The sequence below is a fragment of the Leopardus geoffroyi genome, chromosome B4 (genome assembly GCF_018350155.1).
Source record: "Leopardus geoffroyi isolate Oge1 chromosome B4, O.geoffroyi_Oge1_pat1.0, whole genome shotgun sequence".
Classification (NCBI taxonomy): domain Eukaryota; kingdom Metazoa; phylum Chordata; class Mammalia; order Carnivora; family Felidae; genus Leopardus; species Leopardus geoffroyi.
The window spans coordinates 24,962,009-24,976,627 of record NC_059341.1 but is presented as its reverse complement, the minus strand read 5'-3'; the positions used below and the strand labels follow the sequence as shown (position 1 = coordinate 24,976,627).

General features: G+C 43.3%; 1 protein-coding gene across 10 annotated transcripts in view; it reads right to left on the bottom strand.

Moving 5' to 3' along the window:
- The window catches only part of ANKRD26 (ankyrin repeat domain containing 26), a 106,681-nt gene extending 105,688 nt beyond the window's left edge, over positions 1–993 (bottom strand). For all 10 annotated transcript variants that reach the window (XM_045466324.1, XM_045466332.1, XM_045466334.1 and 7 more), the window contains exon 1: positions 584–993. In XM_045466324.1, coding sequence (XP_045322280.1) covers positions 584–810 — 227 coding nt within the window. In that variant the 5' untranslated portion in view covers positions 811–993. The remainder of the gene's footprint in view (positions 1–583) is intronic.
- Between the last annotated feature and the right edge of the window lie 13,626 nt (positions 994–14,619).

Genomic DNA, 14,619 nt, shown 5'->3' with positions numbered 1-14,619 from the left:
TTTACCTAAAACTGACAAATACAGGAAGAGTACACACTTTGAGAAAAAGGAGTCCTCCTATTCAGAGCCATCTTCCACTTCAAAATGTCCTTCCAAGGTCCCTCAGTAAATAGCACACGTACATAAGTGTACACAGACATAAACTGGATACTGGATTTTATCCCAAGAATACTGGATTTTTAGCCCAGAAGTTGATTACAGGAATTATTTCTCCCATTATGCACTTTTCTATAACATTATGGCATGAAAATGAGTCCATTAAAAACAACATGTTGTCAACACTTAATTTCGTGTGTATTACTATTGAAATTTGGGTAAATCACGTCAAACTTGAGAGTAAAGTGCTCTATTCGGGAATTACGACTCCGTGCCAAGGCAGCTGAAGATTTTGTTTTTGCCGCTCACACTTTCCGCCTGGGCGCTAGACCACGTAGGGTTCCCACCACCGAGGGGCAGCGGGACCTCAGGAGGGAAGAAAACCCAGCTCCCCCAGGGCTCCGATGCACAGGTAGAGCTAGACCAGGTGTGCGCTTCTCCCAGGTCCTTCCCGCCTCCTCCCTGCCAGCCTCCAAGTCCCTATTACCTGTTCATCTTGTCTCTATCATCCACGCCATTTTTCCCCAAGAACAGAATCTGCTGCACTTTCGCTACGTTGCCCACGCAGGCAGCCTTGTGGATCTTTCCGAGATCTCTGTCTCGGACGTGGTAACCCATCAGGAAGTTGTCAATCCTATTATTCTTCTGCCCAACAGAAGCGGAGCCCAAGGGCGACACGCCCTTCTTACTCCCGAACCCAAATATCCTCTTCATTGCTAAGCCTACGGGCTCCACAGAGACTTCACCTCACCCTCAGCTTTTCACTACTCCCTGAGCCCAACACTAGCGCTACAGATAGGCCAAACACTCCTGGCCACAACACCCCAGCAGTGACGCTCCGCGGCTGTGTAGCTCTCACCTCACGGTAACCTTCAGGAAGCAATGCCGCTTAAAACAAGTGCGCTTGCGCACTTCGGTAATATGGAATCACTGCGCGTGCGCACAGAGAGCTAGCGGTCAAGGGTACCCAAAGCGCATGTGCGAGGCCCCAACCTCTCAAATCTCAGTGACTGCTTGAGAGCAGGGCTGGGTGCCTTCAGGTGGGAGTTAGCTGAGCGTTTCTAGGCATTTGCAAAAGTTAGGATCGCGGTGTGGAAAAGCAGCCCGTGTGTAGGACTGAGGCTAGAGTGACGCTGAACTTCGGGATGCTGACTGAAGACGTCGTCCCCCAGAAAACTTCCCTTCAAAAAGCTCTCTAAATCTCTTTATCCCTCAGTTTATTCTTCTTCCGTATCCCTCTGGGTCCTGGCCGGTCTCCATAGAATTTAGCAGATGCAGCACCAGCAAACGTTTTCTTGGTCAGTGACTCTGGCAGCTAGTGACATTAAATGCAAGTTGATGAGGCGGGGGGAAACAACGTATTCTCCAGATGAAATGAAACCGCATTTCTGCACGCCTCTGAATCCTCCCCTTGGGCCCAACCTTACGTTTACATTTTCTTTTATTTGTTGGTGTTAGTTCCCAATTAAATCTTTAATGAATCCAAGATTTACTTGGGAGCATGGTGTAACATTTAGGAATTTTTTTTTTAAATGTTTATTTGCTTGTCCTAAATAAGACATCTTTTCTCACCTAGTTTAAAATGCCACTTGATCGTAGATTAAATTTTCAGGTATTTTTTTTTCCTGTTCCTGGGTTTTACGTTGTGTTCCATTGACTAGTCTGCTTCTTGCATCAGTACACTACTATTTTAATTTCTGGCAACAGCTAATACGAAACCAGCTACCCTAAACTCACCAGATTCCTATTACATTTGTTAATGATTTCAAGAATTAACCAAAGTAGGAGCCCCTGGCTGGCTCAGTAGAGCATGCAACTCTTGATCTTGGAGTTGTGAGTCCAAACCCCACATTGGTCATAGACCTTGCTTAAAAAAAAAAAAAAAAAGTATTAACCAAAATAAAAATTAACAGAAACCACTGTTTTGTTACAGAAACCACTGTGGTTTTGTGCATTTGCACAAAACACATGAGCAAAATTTGAAAATGTGGTGTCCATATTTTATAGCAAGACAAATGCATAGATATTAATTTAGGTACTTCTTCAGAGGACGTTGAATGTCATTTTGTGTTTGTTGGTGGAATGATTTGACAAAAAGTTGGTTGTAATTAGCAACTCAGAAAGCAAGTGTCTGCATCTTCAGCAGAATTTGCCTCTGGAATGACCTACAGAGCTCTGGAGAGTTCTAGAGTCCCTGCCGAGAAGGTGGATAACAAGAGTGTATCTTCATTGGTGAAAGACCAGTGAAAGAGAAGTCATGAAAGTCTTTTCCTTTTGTGTGTTTTTTTTAACTTCTGGGTTGGTTTTTTGTTGTTGTTGTTGTTGTTGTTTTTTAGTTTAGTTTTGAGAGAGAGAGAGACGGTGTGTGTGTGTGTGTGTGGTGTGTGTGTGTGCACGCACACATGTGCGTGTGAGCAGGAGAGGTACAGAGGGAGAGAGAGAATCCCAGGCAGGCTCTCGGCTGTCAATGCAGAACCCATGCAGGCCCCAGCTCATGAACTGTGAGATCACGACCTGAGCTGAAATCGAAAGTCAGACGCTCAACTAACTGAACCACCCAGGCACCCGTTATCTCCTTTTAAGAGTTAGCAAGAGCAGGGCACCTGGGTGGCTCAGTCGGTTGAGTGTCTGACTTCAGCTCAGGTCACGATCTCATGGTTTGAGAGTTCAAACCCCACGTCGGGCTCTGTGCTGTCAGCTCGGCGCCTGGAGCCTGCTTCGGATTCTGTGTCTCCTTCTCTCTCTGCCCCTCCCCTTCTTGTGCTCTGTCTCTCAAAAATGAATAAATGTAAAAGAAAAAAGAATTACCAAGAGCATCTTTTCATGTGTCTGTTGGCCTGTTGGCCCGGAAGAGATCTGGATGTCTTCTTTGGAAAGGTGTCTATTCACGTCTTCTCATTTCTTCACTGGATTATTTGTTTTTCGGGTGTTGAGTTTGGTAAGTTCTTTATACATTCTGGATACTAACCCTTTATCTGATATGTCATTTGAAAATATCTTCTCCCATTCTGTTGGTTGCCTTTTAGTTTTGTTGATTGTTTCCTTTGCAGTGCAGAAGTTTTTATCTTGATAATAAGGTCCCAATAGTTCATTTTTGCATTTATTTCCCTCGCCTTCGGAGACCTGTCAAGCAAGAAGTTTCTGTGGCTGAAGTCAAAGAAGTTGTTGCCTGTTTTCTCCTCTAGGATTTTCATGGTTTCCTATCTCACATTTAAGTTTCCCCACTGCTATGTCCCACTCTTGTCAGTCTTGAAGATGCACTATGAGGGGCCCCTGGGTGGCTCAGTTGGTTGAGCATCCGACCCTTAATTTCTCATGTTTCATGAGATTGAGCCCCACATCAGGCTTTGTATTGTCAGGGCAGAGCCTCCTTGGGATTCTCTGGGTCTCTCTGCCCCTCCCCCACTCATGCACTCTCTGTGTCTCTCTCAGAATAAATAAATAAACTTTAAACAAAAAGAAAGAAAGAAAGAAAGAAAGAAAGAAAGAAAGAAAGAAAGAAAGAGGGAGTTACCAAGAAATTCATCAAATGCTTTTCCACAGCTGCTTCACTCAATCTTTTGGATGTGTCTTCCCTTGCATTCCACTGTATCTATGGAGGAAAACAAACTATATTGTAATTAAACCATGATTACAATATGAGGGCTTAAGTGTATTGAGGCTTATCTGCCAGTGTCACTGCAGATCCCTGACCAGGGAGAACCACATCACGGGGGCCATAAAGTTAAAACAGAAACATATATTGAGAACCTTCTTTATTCTAACATTGTGAGAGAAAATCAATGAAGAAATAACAAACATGGCATTCCTGTGTTCAGGGAGGGAGGTGAGTTATATTTAGTGCCACATTTAGGGTGAGTACAAAGGGCCAACAGAGTTATGTGAAGATGAGGATAGTGAGCCGGGGAATGATGCACAGGAAGAAGTACTATGAAAGTTAAGACTTAGGGGCACCTGGGTGGCTCAGTCGGTTAAGTGTCCAACTTTGGCTCAGGTCATGATCTCATGGTTCTTGACTTCCAGCTCCCCATCAGGCTCTGTGCCATCAGCACAGAGCCTGATTTGGATTCTCTGTCCCCCCCTCTCTTTCTGCCCCTCCCCAACATGTTCTCTCTCTGTCTCTGTCTCTTTCAAAATAAATAAACTTAAAAAAAAAGCTAAAACTTAAAGAATGAATAGGGGTTAGCCAGTAGAGCACATTCTAGAAGGAAGGGATAATGTATCAGTAAGGATCCAATCAGGAGAGAAACTACTTATTGGTAATTTGAACAGGCAAACAATTATTAATTAACAATTAATAATTAAACAATGAATTAATATAAACAATTATTAACTATAACAGTAGATTGACTATAAAGGTGAGAGGTGTCTAAATATCCTTGGGTGCAAGATTACCCAAGAAAGATTACCCAAATGGGTGACCCAAACCCCAAGGTTGGGATTCAGACCTCATTGAAGAAGGTGTGGTTGCAGTTCACTGAGTTGCCTAGGCCAAAGCTGGTCCGTGCTAGTCATCAAGCAAGCAAGAAATGTTCTCCAGGAGTGCAGGGAGCCCAGTCTGACAGATGAATGTATAGAGAGTGTCAGGGCTCAAGAGCCCACCTACCAGCAGAGCAGTGCACGGCCTCCAGTGTATCATATCCATGTCCAGAAGGGTGCAGCAAACACCTTGGGATATAGCAGAGTTAAGGCTGAGGACCGGGTACACAAAGAGAGTAGGGTATCAAGAGCATTTTCCCAGGGGCATGGTATCCAGGTTAGAAGGATCAGTGGCTGGGGTCGGGACCGCATGCTCTGGGAGTGCATAGCAAGGGCAGAGTCCTTCTGATGTTGGTGCAGAAGAACAGCAAGAAGGAAAACACAGCACACCAGAACATAGGCGAAGTCCACTTCTCAGTCTCCAGGGAAACTGTAACAACCTACTGGGACACAGAGGCGTTGAGGTTAGTAATTGGACGCACAGAGGAAGTCAGACATACAGGACTCAAACTTCTCTGCTATTCATTATGTTGCAATCACACCTTCTTCAATAAATTTGAACACCCCCCAAGTTAGTCCTTTTGTGGTACTGTCCTTCAGCCCTAGGATACCCTTCAGAACTCTCTTTCAGTATTTTAATTACTATCCCATCATAGTTTTGTAATTCTTTATATTAAACTCCCACTTTTGTTGTGTGTGTGTGTGTGTGTGTTTTTTTTTTTTTTAATTTTGAGAGAAACAGAGAGTGCATGAGCGGAAGAGGGGCAGAGAGAGGGAGAAAGAGAATCCCAAGCAGGCTCCTTGCTGTGAGTGCAGGACTCCAACTCACAAATCATGAGATCAAGACCTGAGCCGAAGGCAGACACTTAACTGACTAAGCCACCCAGGAGCCCCATTAAACTTCCACTGTTTAAAATACTATGCCATATCTGTCTTCTATTGGACCCAGACTAATATAAAAGCTACAGAGTTGCACTGTTCAGGTTTGCCTTCAACAGGCTGTAATGTGGAGACCACAGTTGAACTATAGTTCAAACTGTAGCCAGCTGCTACATTTTCATAACCACCATAATACTCACACCAAGGCCTTGTGTCTGCCAGGCTGTGTCCAGCCAATGCCTGAGCATAGAATGAATGATTAAAACCGGTCATTTCTGTCTATCATAGGACTGCTCTACAGGCAGCCTTCTGATGGGAGATTCAACATCAGGACACCACGGGCCTGCACTGTGATTCTCCTACTGGGGCTTGCCCTAAGATCCAAGGACAACTTTCCCCCACCACTGTTACCACTAATACCATGGTATCTAGTGGATCCTGGGACCAAAGCAGCGGGGCTTCTTAACACACAGCCTGTGCCTACTGCACAACTCATCTGCTCTTGGCCAACTTAAGACTTGCATTCTTCAGTGTCACCAAGGTATATGGACGAAAGGAATACTCAGTGTAGGACAGGGTACTATGGACATATTGGGTTGGATAATTCTTTGTGGTGGGGGTCTCTCTTGTGTATGGTAGGATGGTTAGTAGCATTCCCGAAGGCTGCCAACTAGATGCCAGGAGCATCCTTAGTTGTGACAATCGAAAATGTCTCCAGATGAATCTATTATTAGCATAGTGTCTATAGCTAATGATACTACATTGTATCCTTAAAAATTTGCTTAGAGGGTAGATCTTGTGTTAAGTGTTCTTACAAAAAAATAAGTAATAGGGGCGCCTGGGTGGCGCAGTCGGTTGAGCGTCCGACTTCAGCCAGGTCACGATCTCGCGGTCCGTGAGTTCGAGCCCCGCGTCAGGCTCTGGGCTGATGGCTCAGAGCCTGGAGCCTGTTTCCGATTCTGTGTCTCCCTCTCTCTCTGCCCCTCCCCCATTCATGCTCTGTCTCTCTCTGTCCCAAAAATAAATAAACGTTGAAAAAAAAATAAAAAAAAAATAAGTAATAACGAAAGAGGAGGAAACTTTGGGAGGTGATGGGTATGTCTATGGTCTATGGTGATGGTTTCACAGGTATATACTTATCCCCTAACTCATTGAATTCTATATATTACATATGCACAGCTTTTGACATGTCAAAAAAAAATGTCCCCAGACATTGCCAAATATCCCCTGAGGAGCAGAATTCTTTTCCCACCCCACCCCCACCCCACACTCATTGAGAAATCAGTGGTGTAAACTATGCTGCGTCCAGACCGCAAAGAGGCCTACCAGTTTCTGTGTTTTCTTCTTTGTGAAAAGGTATTCAAAATGCAGCAATTTGTCTCTCACTCCTGATCTAATATCTTCACATGCCCCTGACCACTAGATTCCCCGAAAACGTCACTGAGATGGCAATTCGTGTGGTCTTACCGAGGCCTAAAGCGTTTCAGCCACCATCATGTCCAATTAGCATGATGTCATCAATGAGATATTCTGGGGGTGTTCAAGTGGACCAGATCTTTTCAGAATATATGACAGAGAGTGGGAGAATTAATATAATCCTGAGGCAAAACAAAATGAATGCTTTGTCCATATATAAATACAGTACAAACTGCTTCTGATCCACTTTCACAACTGGAGTCGAAAGGAATGCATTTGCCAAGTCAGTGGTGACATACCATGTACCTGAGGTCTTATTAATCTGTTCTGAAAGGAATACGAGGTCCACAATAACAACTGTGGTTGGGGCTACTATATGAGTGAGTTTACAGTAGTCTACATTTTCCATCTACAATCCATCTACAGATTGGATGGATTCCAACTGTAGATGGAGTCCAACTACAATCCATCTAGTTTCTGAAGGGGCCAAGTGAGTGAATCAAACAGAAATACGATAGAGTTCACTATCCCTGCATCATTTAGATCCTGAGTGGTAGCACTATCCCTCTGCATCTCTCCTAGGATACAATATTGGTTTTGGTTTACTCTCTTCAATGAGGGATTGGAGACAGTTTCGGAGTTTCTGCTTGGACTTTTATACTATGATAGCTCTTATCCCTTATGCCAAGTATGTAATGTGGGGGTTATTCCTACTGCCATGTTATTAATTCCAATCATGGGGCACCTAGTTGGCTCAGTTGGTGAAGCATCCAACTCTTGATTTCAGCTCAGGTCATGATCTCATGGTTTGTGAGATCAAGCCCCACATCGGGCTCCATGCTGAGTGTGGAGCCTGCTTGGGATTCTCTCTCTCGCCCTCTCTTTGTCCCTCCCTAGTTTGTGCTCTCTGTCTCTCTCAAAGTAAATAAATAAACTTTAAAAATGTACTGAAAAGGAAAGTGTAATTCAAATCATACACTCTGAGACTTGGGAAATGACCACTGCTAAGTGTGCACACCTGTGAGCCAGACATTAAACTTATTACCTGGTCCTCTAAACTCCTACTGTAATGCTAGCTATGATGATGTTTTGGGGCTCCAGGTATCAGTGTCAACTCAGACTCTATGTCTAAAAGTCCTTGAATAATACACAGGAATTCCATTTTCCCCATTCAAGAAATGGCATTAGATCCATTGGAGAAAGATGGGGAAATATTGTAGATATATTTTCCATGGCATTCCACATCTTTAGTCAGTTGGCTCCAGACCTAGAAATTATCAAGGGATTACGAGTTTTGACTGGGGCAATTGCTCCCATCCCCCAACTCCTTTATTCTTGCCTTTTTCTGGTTGTAGATCTTAAGCAGCACCCTTGTTGTTCACCTGACAAATTTTCTCCAAAGGACACAATGCTCTTTTAACCATCTCTGCTTGTAACCACTTAACCTTGCTATGCTTGTGTTGGTCTTGATGTGTTCTCTCGGCCCTCCCATGAAATGTAATCCTCTGTTGGGTCTTCTGGCCTCGCATAAAACATCCAGCCCAGAATGCGAACTTCCCTTGGTCTCCTTTTTCCTTCATCTGTCACCTGTTAGGGTGTGGTATGAAAAATGTACTTTGTATTTGTGCCAGTTCCTGGCACAGAACGCCTAAAACCCTTAGAATTTCCTGAGAGATAGGAATGTCTGTTTTCATGAACCCTGTTAATCACAACTGAGTTTATGCTAATGAGGTGACTCATTGCAGGAAGAGGGCCTAGAGAGCTTTAGGAAGGGGATTCATCTCCAGAGGAAACAATCACATGATTAGAAGGTTGGAACTTTCAGCCCTGCCTCCTTTGTCCCCCACAACCTCCAAGGAGGGGAGACTGGAGACTGAATTCAATCACACAGCCAATGATTTAACCAATCATGCTCACATGATGAGACCCCCACACAAAAACTCTGAAATGAGGTTCAGGGAGCTTCCTGGTTGGTGAAGATATCAATGTGCTGAGAGGGTGGCATGCTTCAAGAGGGCATGGAAACCTTGGGCTGACCTCCCCAGATCTTGCTGCCCTATGTACATCTTCATCTGGTTGTTCATGTCTATCATTTATAATAAACCAGTGATCATACATATAGCACTTTCCTGAAGCTTTCTAGTGAAATATCAAACCTGAAAGAGGATCATGGGAATCCCCAAGTTGTACAGAAGTGTAGGTAGCCTGGGAATTTGGGCGCTGTGGCTGGTATCTGAAGTGGGGGTAGTGATGTGAGACTGAGACCCTTAACCTGTGGGGTCTATCTAACTTTGGTAAGTTACTTACTGTATTAAATTGAATTGTAGGACAGTTAGTGTTACAGTTTTATGTAGCTCAGGCATTTCTGCTTCACTCAGCATTGGCTATTGCTTTCTCCTGAGTTCTGATATACAACCTAACAGCAAATTGCCTCTATCCCCTAAGGCTCTTGCTTGTTAAGTCCTGTTTCCCTCCAAATGCCCCCCACATCAATGAGTTATTGCTTATCCGCTCTTACACAACATCTCACTTGATCAAGCCGCTTAAGATCCAGTCCCAAGGCTACTCACCCTAGCTTGTGCCTGTACATACTACTTTTTTTTTTTTTTAACGTTTATTTTTGAGACAGAGAGAGACAGAGCATGAACGGGGGAGGGGCAGAGAGAGAGGGAGACACAGAATCAGAAGCAGGCTCCAGGCTCTGAGCCATCAGCCCAGAGCCCGACGCGGGGCTCGAACTCACGGACCGCGAGATCGTGACCTAGCTGAAGTCGGACGCTCAACCGACTGCGCCACCCAGGCGCCCCTGTACATACTACTTCTTACAGCTTGTTTGGTACTTAATCTCTTCGTCCTTTATGAAGCCCAGCACATCCCCCGCCTGGTTATGGTGGGATTTAACCCAAATTATTAGCCAGGCAGCTAAGAGAGGATGTGGGTGCAGCTCCTGAGGGGACACCTATTGCCTTGCCTGGGAGAAGCCTCTGCAAAGTCTTCCAGCATGGGGTACGTGCTAGTACTTACGAGGGAAGGTTGGGCCTAGAGAGCTACACCCATGAGGATTTAGTGGGGTCTGCAGAATTGACATCCTCATGGGTATACAACCTGATGTCCCTATCTTATCTTAGTGTCTAGATATTCTCAGTGGCCCTGAACTTGGGATAGTATACTTGCCTTGGCTGAGCACTTAAACATCCCTGGCACTCTGCAACTCTATCAGATCTTCAATTTATTCTTTCAGTTTTTGCTCTTCCATTGCAGGTTAGGGCCTCTGTGTGAACTTCCAAAGAGGTCCTGTAGCACTTAACCTTTGCTGCTTGTTAACCTCTGCCACTTTCTCATTATCCCAATCCAGGATAAAGACACAACTTTGCAGTACCCAGATAGCTTTTTAAAACAGCTTTATTGAAATACAATTCATATATAATTTGCCTGTTTAAAGTGGACAATTCAATTGTTTAGAAATTCACAGAATTGTGCGACTATCAGCACGATCAATTTTGACATTTTCATTACCCCAGAAAGGAACCCTATACCCACTAGCAGTCACTCTCCATTTCCTTCCAACCCTTTGGCCCTGGGTAACCACTAACCTATTTTTTGTCTTGATAGATTTTCCTCTTTTGGACATTTCATATACATGGAATTAAAGAGGGGCCTGGATTGTTCAGTCAGTGAAGTGTCCAACTTTGGCTTGGGTCACGATCTCATGGTTTGTGAGTTCGAGCCCCTCATCGGGCTCTCTGCTGTCTGCATGGAGCCCGCTTCTGATCCTCTGTCCCCCCACCCCCGCTCTGTCGCTGCCCTGCTTGCTCTCTCTCTTTCTCAAAAAAAAAAAAAAAGTCTTAAAAAAGTATAAGAAAATAAAAATTAAAAAATGAATATGTTGTCTTTTATGACTGGCTTTTTTCACTTAGCAAAATGTTTTCAGTTATATCTGTTATATTAGTTTCCTAGAGCTGCTGCAACTAATTATCATAAATAACACAAACTTGGTGGCTTAAAAGAACAGAAATTTATTCTCACAGTTCTAGAAGCCAGTATTCTGAAATCATGGTGTCTGCAAGGCCATACTTTGTCCAAAACGTCTAGTATAGAATCCTTCCTTGTCTCTTCCAGTTTCTGATGTGGGGCGTCAGTGTAACCTCTACCTGTCTTCACATGGTTTTCTCCTGTTTTCCCTGTCTTTCTTCTGTGTCTTTTGTAAGGATATGTCACTGAATTTATAGCCAACCAGATAATCCAGGATGATCTATCTCAAAATCCATAAGTACATCTACAAAGACCTTTTTTCCAAAGGTCACATTCACAGCTTCCAGGAGTGAGGACATGGACATATCTTTTGGAGGGACACCTTTCAACCCACTATATCCATGTTGCAGCATTTATTAGTACTTGGTTCCTTTTATGGCCAGATCACATTCTATTTTATGGATATGCCACATTTTGTTTATCCATTTTTCACTTGAACATTTAAGCTGTTTCCACTTTTTTTGCTATTACGAACAACGTAGCTGTGAACATTTGTGTGGATGCATGTTTTCATTTCTCTTGGTATATATATACTTAGAGAAGTGGGTCTACCATTTTATAGATATGTTCCGTCCATATCTTTCAAAGTTCATGTACCCGGAATTTTTTTCAAGGTCACAACTGCTTTGTGCTAGGGAATACTCATGCCCCATGTGCCACTTATAATGGTATCGTTTTGGCTGTAAGGCAGTCTCAAAACCTGTTTCCTCAGACCACTCCCAGCACCACTTGTGTTCGTGGAGTCCTCAAATAAGCAGATGCTTAGGCAGGACTAGATGTGAAAGAGATTTACTAGGGAAATCTCTATGAAGGAAAAAGGGGAGTGTGGTTATAAGTAGAGTAATGGTTGCCAAAGATGTCCACATCCTAATTATTGGAGCCTGTGAATGTTGATACCATGGCAAGCAAGGCTATTAAGGTTGCAGATGGAATTAAGTTGCTAATAAGTTGCTAAAATGATTACGCTGGATTATCCAGGCAGGTCCAATGTAATCACAAGGGTCCTTTAAATGAGGAAGAGGGAGATGGAAGTGTCAGAATGGTGTGAGAAAGACTCGACAGGCCATTACTGGCTCTGAAGATGGAAGGGGGCCATGAGCCTAGGAATCCTCTAGAAGTTGGAAAAGACAAGAACATGGATTCTTCTCTAGAACCTTCAGAAAGGAATGCGGCCTTGCCAACAGCTTGGCTTTAGTGGGATTTTCAGACCTCTGACCTCCAGAACTCAAGTGGGTTCTCCAGTGTGCTTAGGACTGGGGGATTCTTGGGCCACAGGGCTGTCAGTGCTAAGGCCAAGTCTTTGTCCCAGGGTGTACGCAACATACCGCACATCTCTTTAATCCCTTCTAGGAAAATTTCTGCTTACGAAAGCAGTTTATGACTAGAGAATTTTTTCACCATCTTTGTACCCCCTCCAGCCATATTCCCCACCTATCCAGAGCAGACACCATCTGTGACTGAGATTCCTTAGGCAGAAGGGGATATTTGTAACTCTTCTTCTTCTTCTTTTTTTAATTTATTTTTTGAGAGAGCATAAGCAGGGGAGGGACAGAGACAAAGGGAGACAGAGGATCCGAAACAGGCTCTGTGCTAACAGCACGGAGCCCAATGTGGGGCTTGAACTCACAAAACACAAGATCATGACCTGAGCTGAAGTCAGATGCTCAACCAACTGAGCCACCCAGGTGCCCCCGTATCTTTTCTTTGTAACTTTCAAAGATTGAAACTCAGATTAGCGGGGGGCACCTGGTTTTCAGTCTGTTAAGTGCCTGACTCTTGATTTCGGTTTAGGTCACGATCTCATAGTTTATGAGTTCAAGTCGCATGCTGGGCTCTGCGCTGACAGCACAGAGACTGCTTGGAATTCCCTCTCTCCCTCTCTCTCCGCCGCTCCCCTGTGCTCTCTCTCTCTCAAAATAAATAAAATAAACTTTAAAAATCTTAAAAAAAAAAAATCTCAGATTAGGAATGCAATTAAAATTTTCAGCTTGGTCTTCTGTTTTTTTTCCCCACACTTCTCCCCTATGGAATCTGTATAAATTCTGAAGTCTTTTTCTGCTATAACAGTATGAAACATGATTTTTCATCAAAATTAAGAATTTTAATTTTTTTAATGTTTATCTTTGAGAGAGAAAGAGCAAGAGCACAAGTGGGGGAGGGGCAGAGAGAGACAGGGAGACTTGGGATTTGAAGCAGGCCCCAGGCTCTGAGCTGTCAGCACAGAGCCCGATGTGGGGCTTGAACTCACCACAAGATCATGACCTGAGCTGAAGTCAGACGCTTAACCCACTGAGCCACTCAGCCACCCCCGAAATTAAAAATTTTCAAAATTGAACCTTTGTCATAGCAGAGCTAATACTGGCAACTTGCCATTCTACCTGGTGGGTGCTGTGCTCTCCCGATCCGTGAAAATTTTATACCAGGCTTCACCTTGCTACAATTACAAATTTCTTATCACTGTCATTTCATAGTTTTGACTTACAACCGTGACAGCTTCTTGCAGATAACCAAGATTATTTCAAAATAACATAAAAAGAAGACTTTTTGTTCTTCCTGAAAAGCCTTTAGCAACCAACTTCTCCAGTTGCCTTTATAGTTTGTCTCATTTTCTTCCATCTTCTTCCAACTCTGTCTTTGTCATCACCTAGTTCATAATTTCTAGGAGTTACACAGACATAACTAACATCTCGGGCTTAAGAACAGCTGGTCTTTAACATGCTTTCAGGACTATGAAGAGTAGCAAAACTTAAGGGGAGGGCCTTAAATCCTTTCTGCTCTGCAGAAAAGATGAAAGGTGAATGATAAGCACATTTAAGTGAAATGTATCCACTTAAACATAGTAAGATGGCAGCTACAGAGAGACTAGCACTATACATCTGTTTCCTTCAGAGTCCAGGTGATATATTCTTTCTTTGAATTGTAACTGCTGCTATTTAAATCCAGGACCTACTCAGGAGATGCCCATCTTTTCACAAAAACATCCTGATTTGATCTGATCACTTGGTAAGTTCACAAGACAATATAAGAAGAGAAACAAGGGATCTGGAAAATGGGAAAGAGATTTTTCACTTTTTTGCAACATCAAATAATCTATTTCATTATTTTTAACTCCAATAAAAGACTGCATCTGATTACTAACGGTAAAATTCAACTTAGAAACTCCATTAGAGGTGTGCAGTAAACAAGACACAGGGTTTTTTTTTGTTTTTTTTTTTTTTTAATGTTTATTTATTTTTGAGAGAGACAGAACACGAGCAGAGGAGGGGCAGAGAGGGAGACACAGAATCTGAAGCAGGCTCCAGGCTCTAAGCTGTCAGCATGAAGCCCGACGCAGGGCTCAAACCCACGAACTGTGAGATCATGACCACAGCCTAAGTCAGATGCTTAACCGACTGAGCCACCCAGAAGCCCCACAAAACACAGCTTGAATACATTCTTCCTAAGGGAAAACACAGTCACCCACTTTACATGGTCCTTCCTAACACATAATTAATGGAAACTGTGGCTTTTACTTGTGCAAGTTTGGGGAGTAGAGAATTTGGCATGGATCTGATTAATGACTACAGGAAGTCTTTAAATAGTTAAAGGCTTTTAAATATTTAATGTTAATACTTAATTTAAACATTTAATTTTAAATATTTAAAGTCTGATCCACCTGCCTCTCCATCTGCCCCATTCTCTATTAAGTCCATCTCTAATTTTAAAATTAAGTCTGGA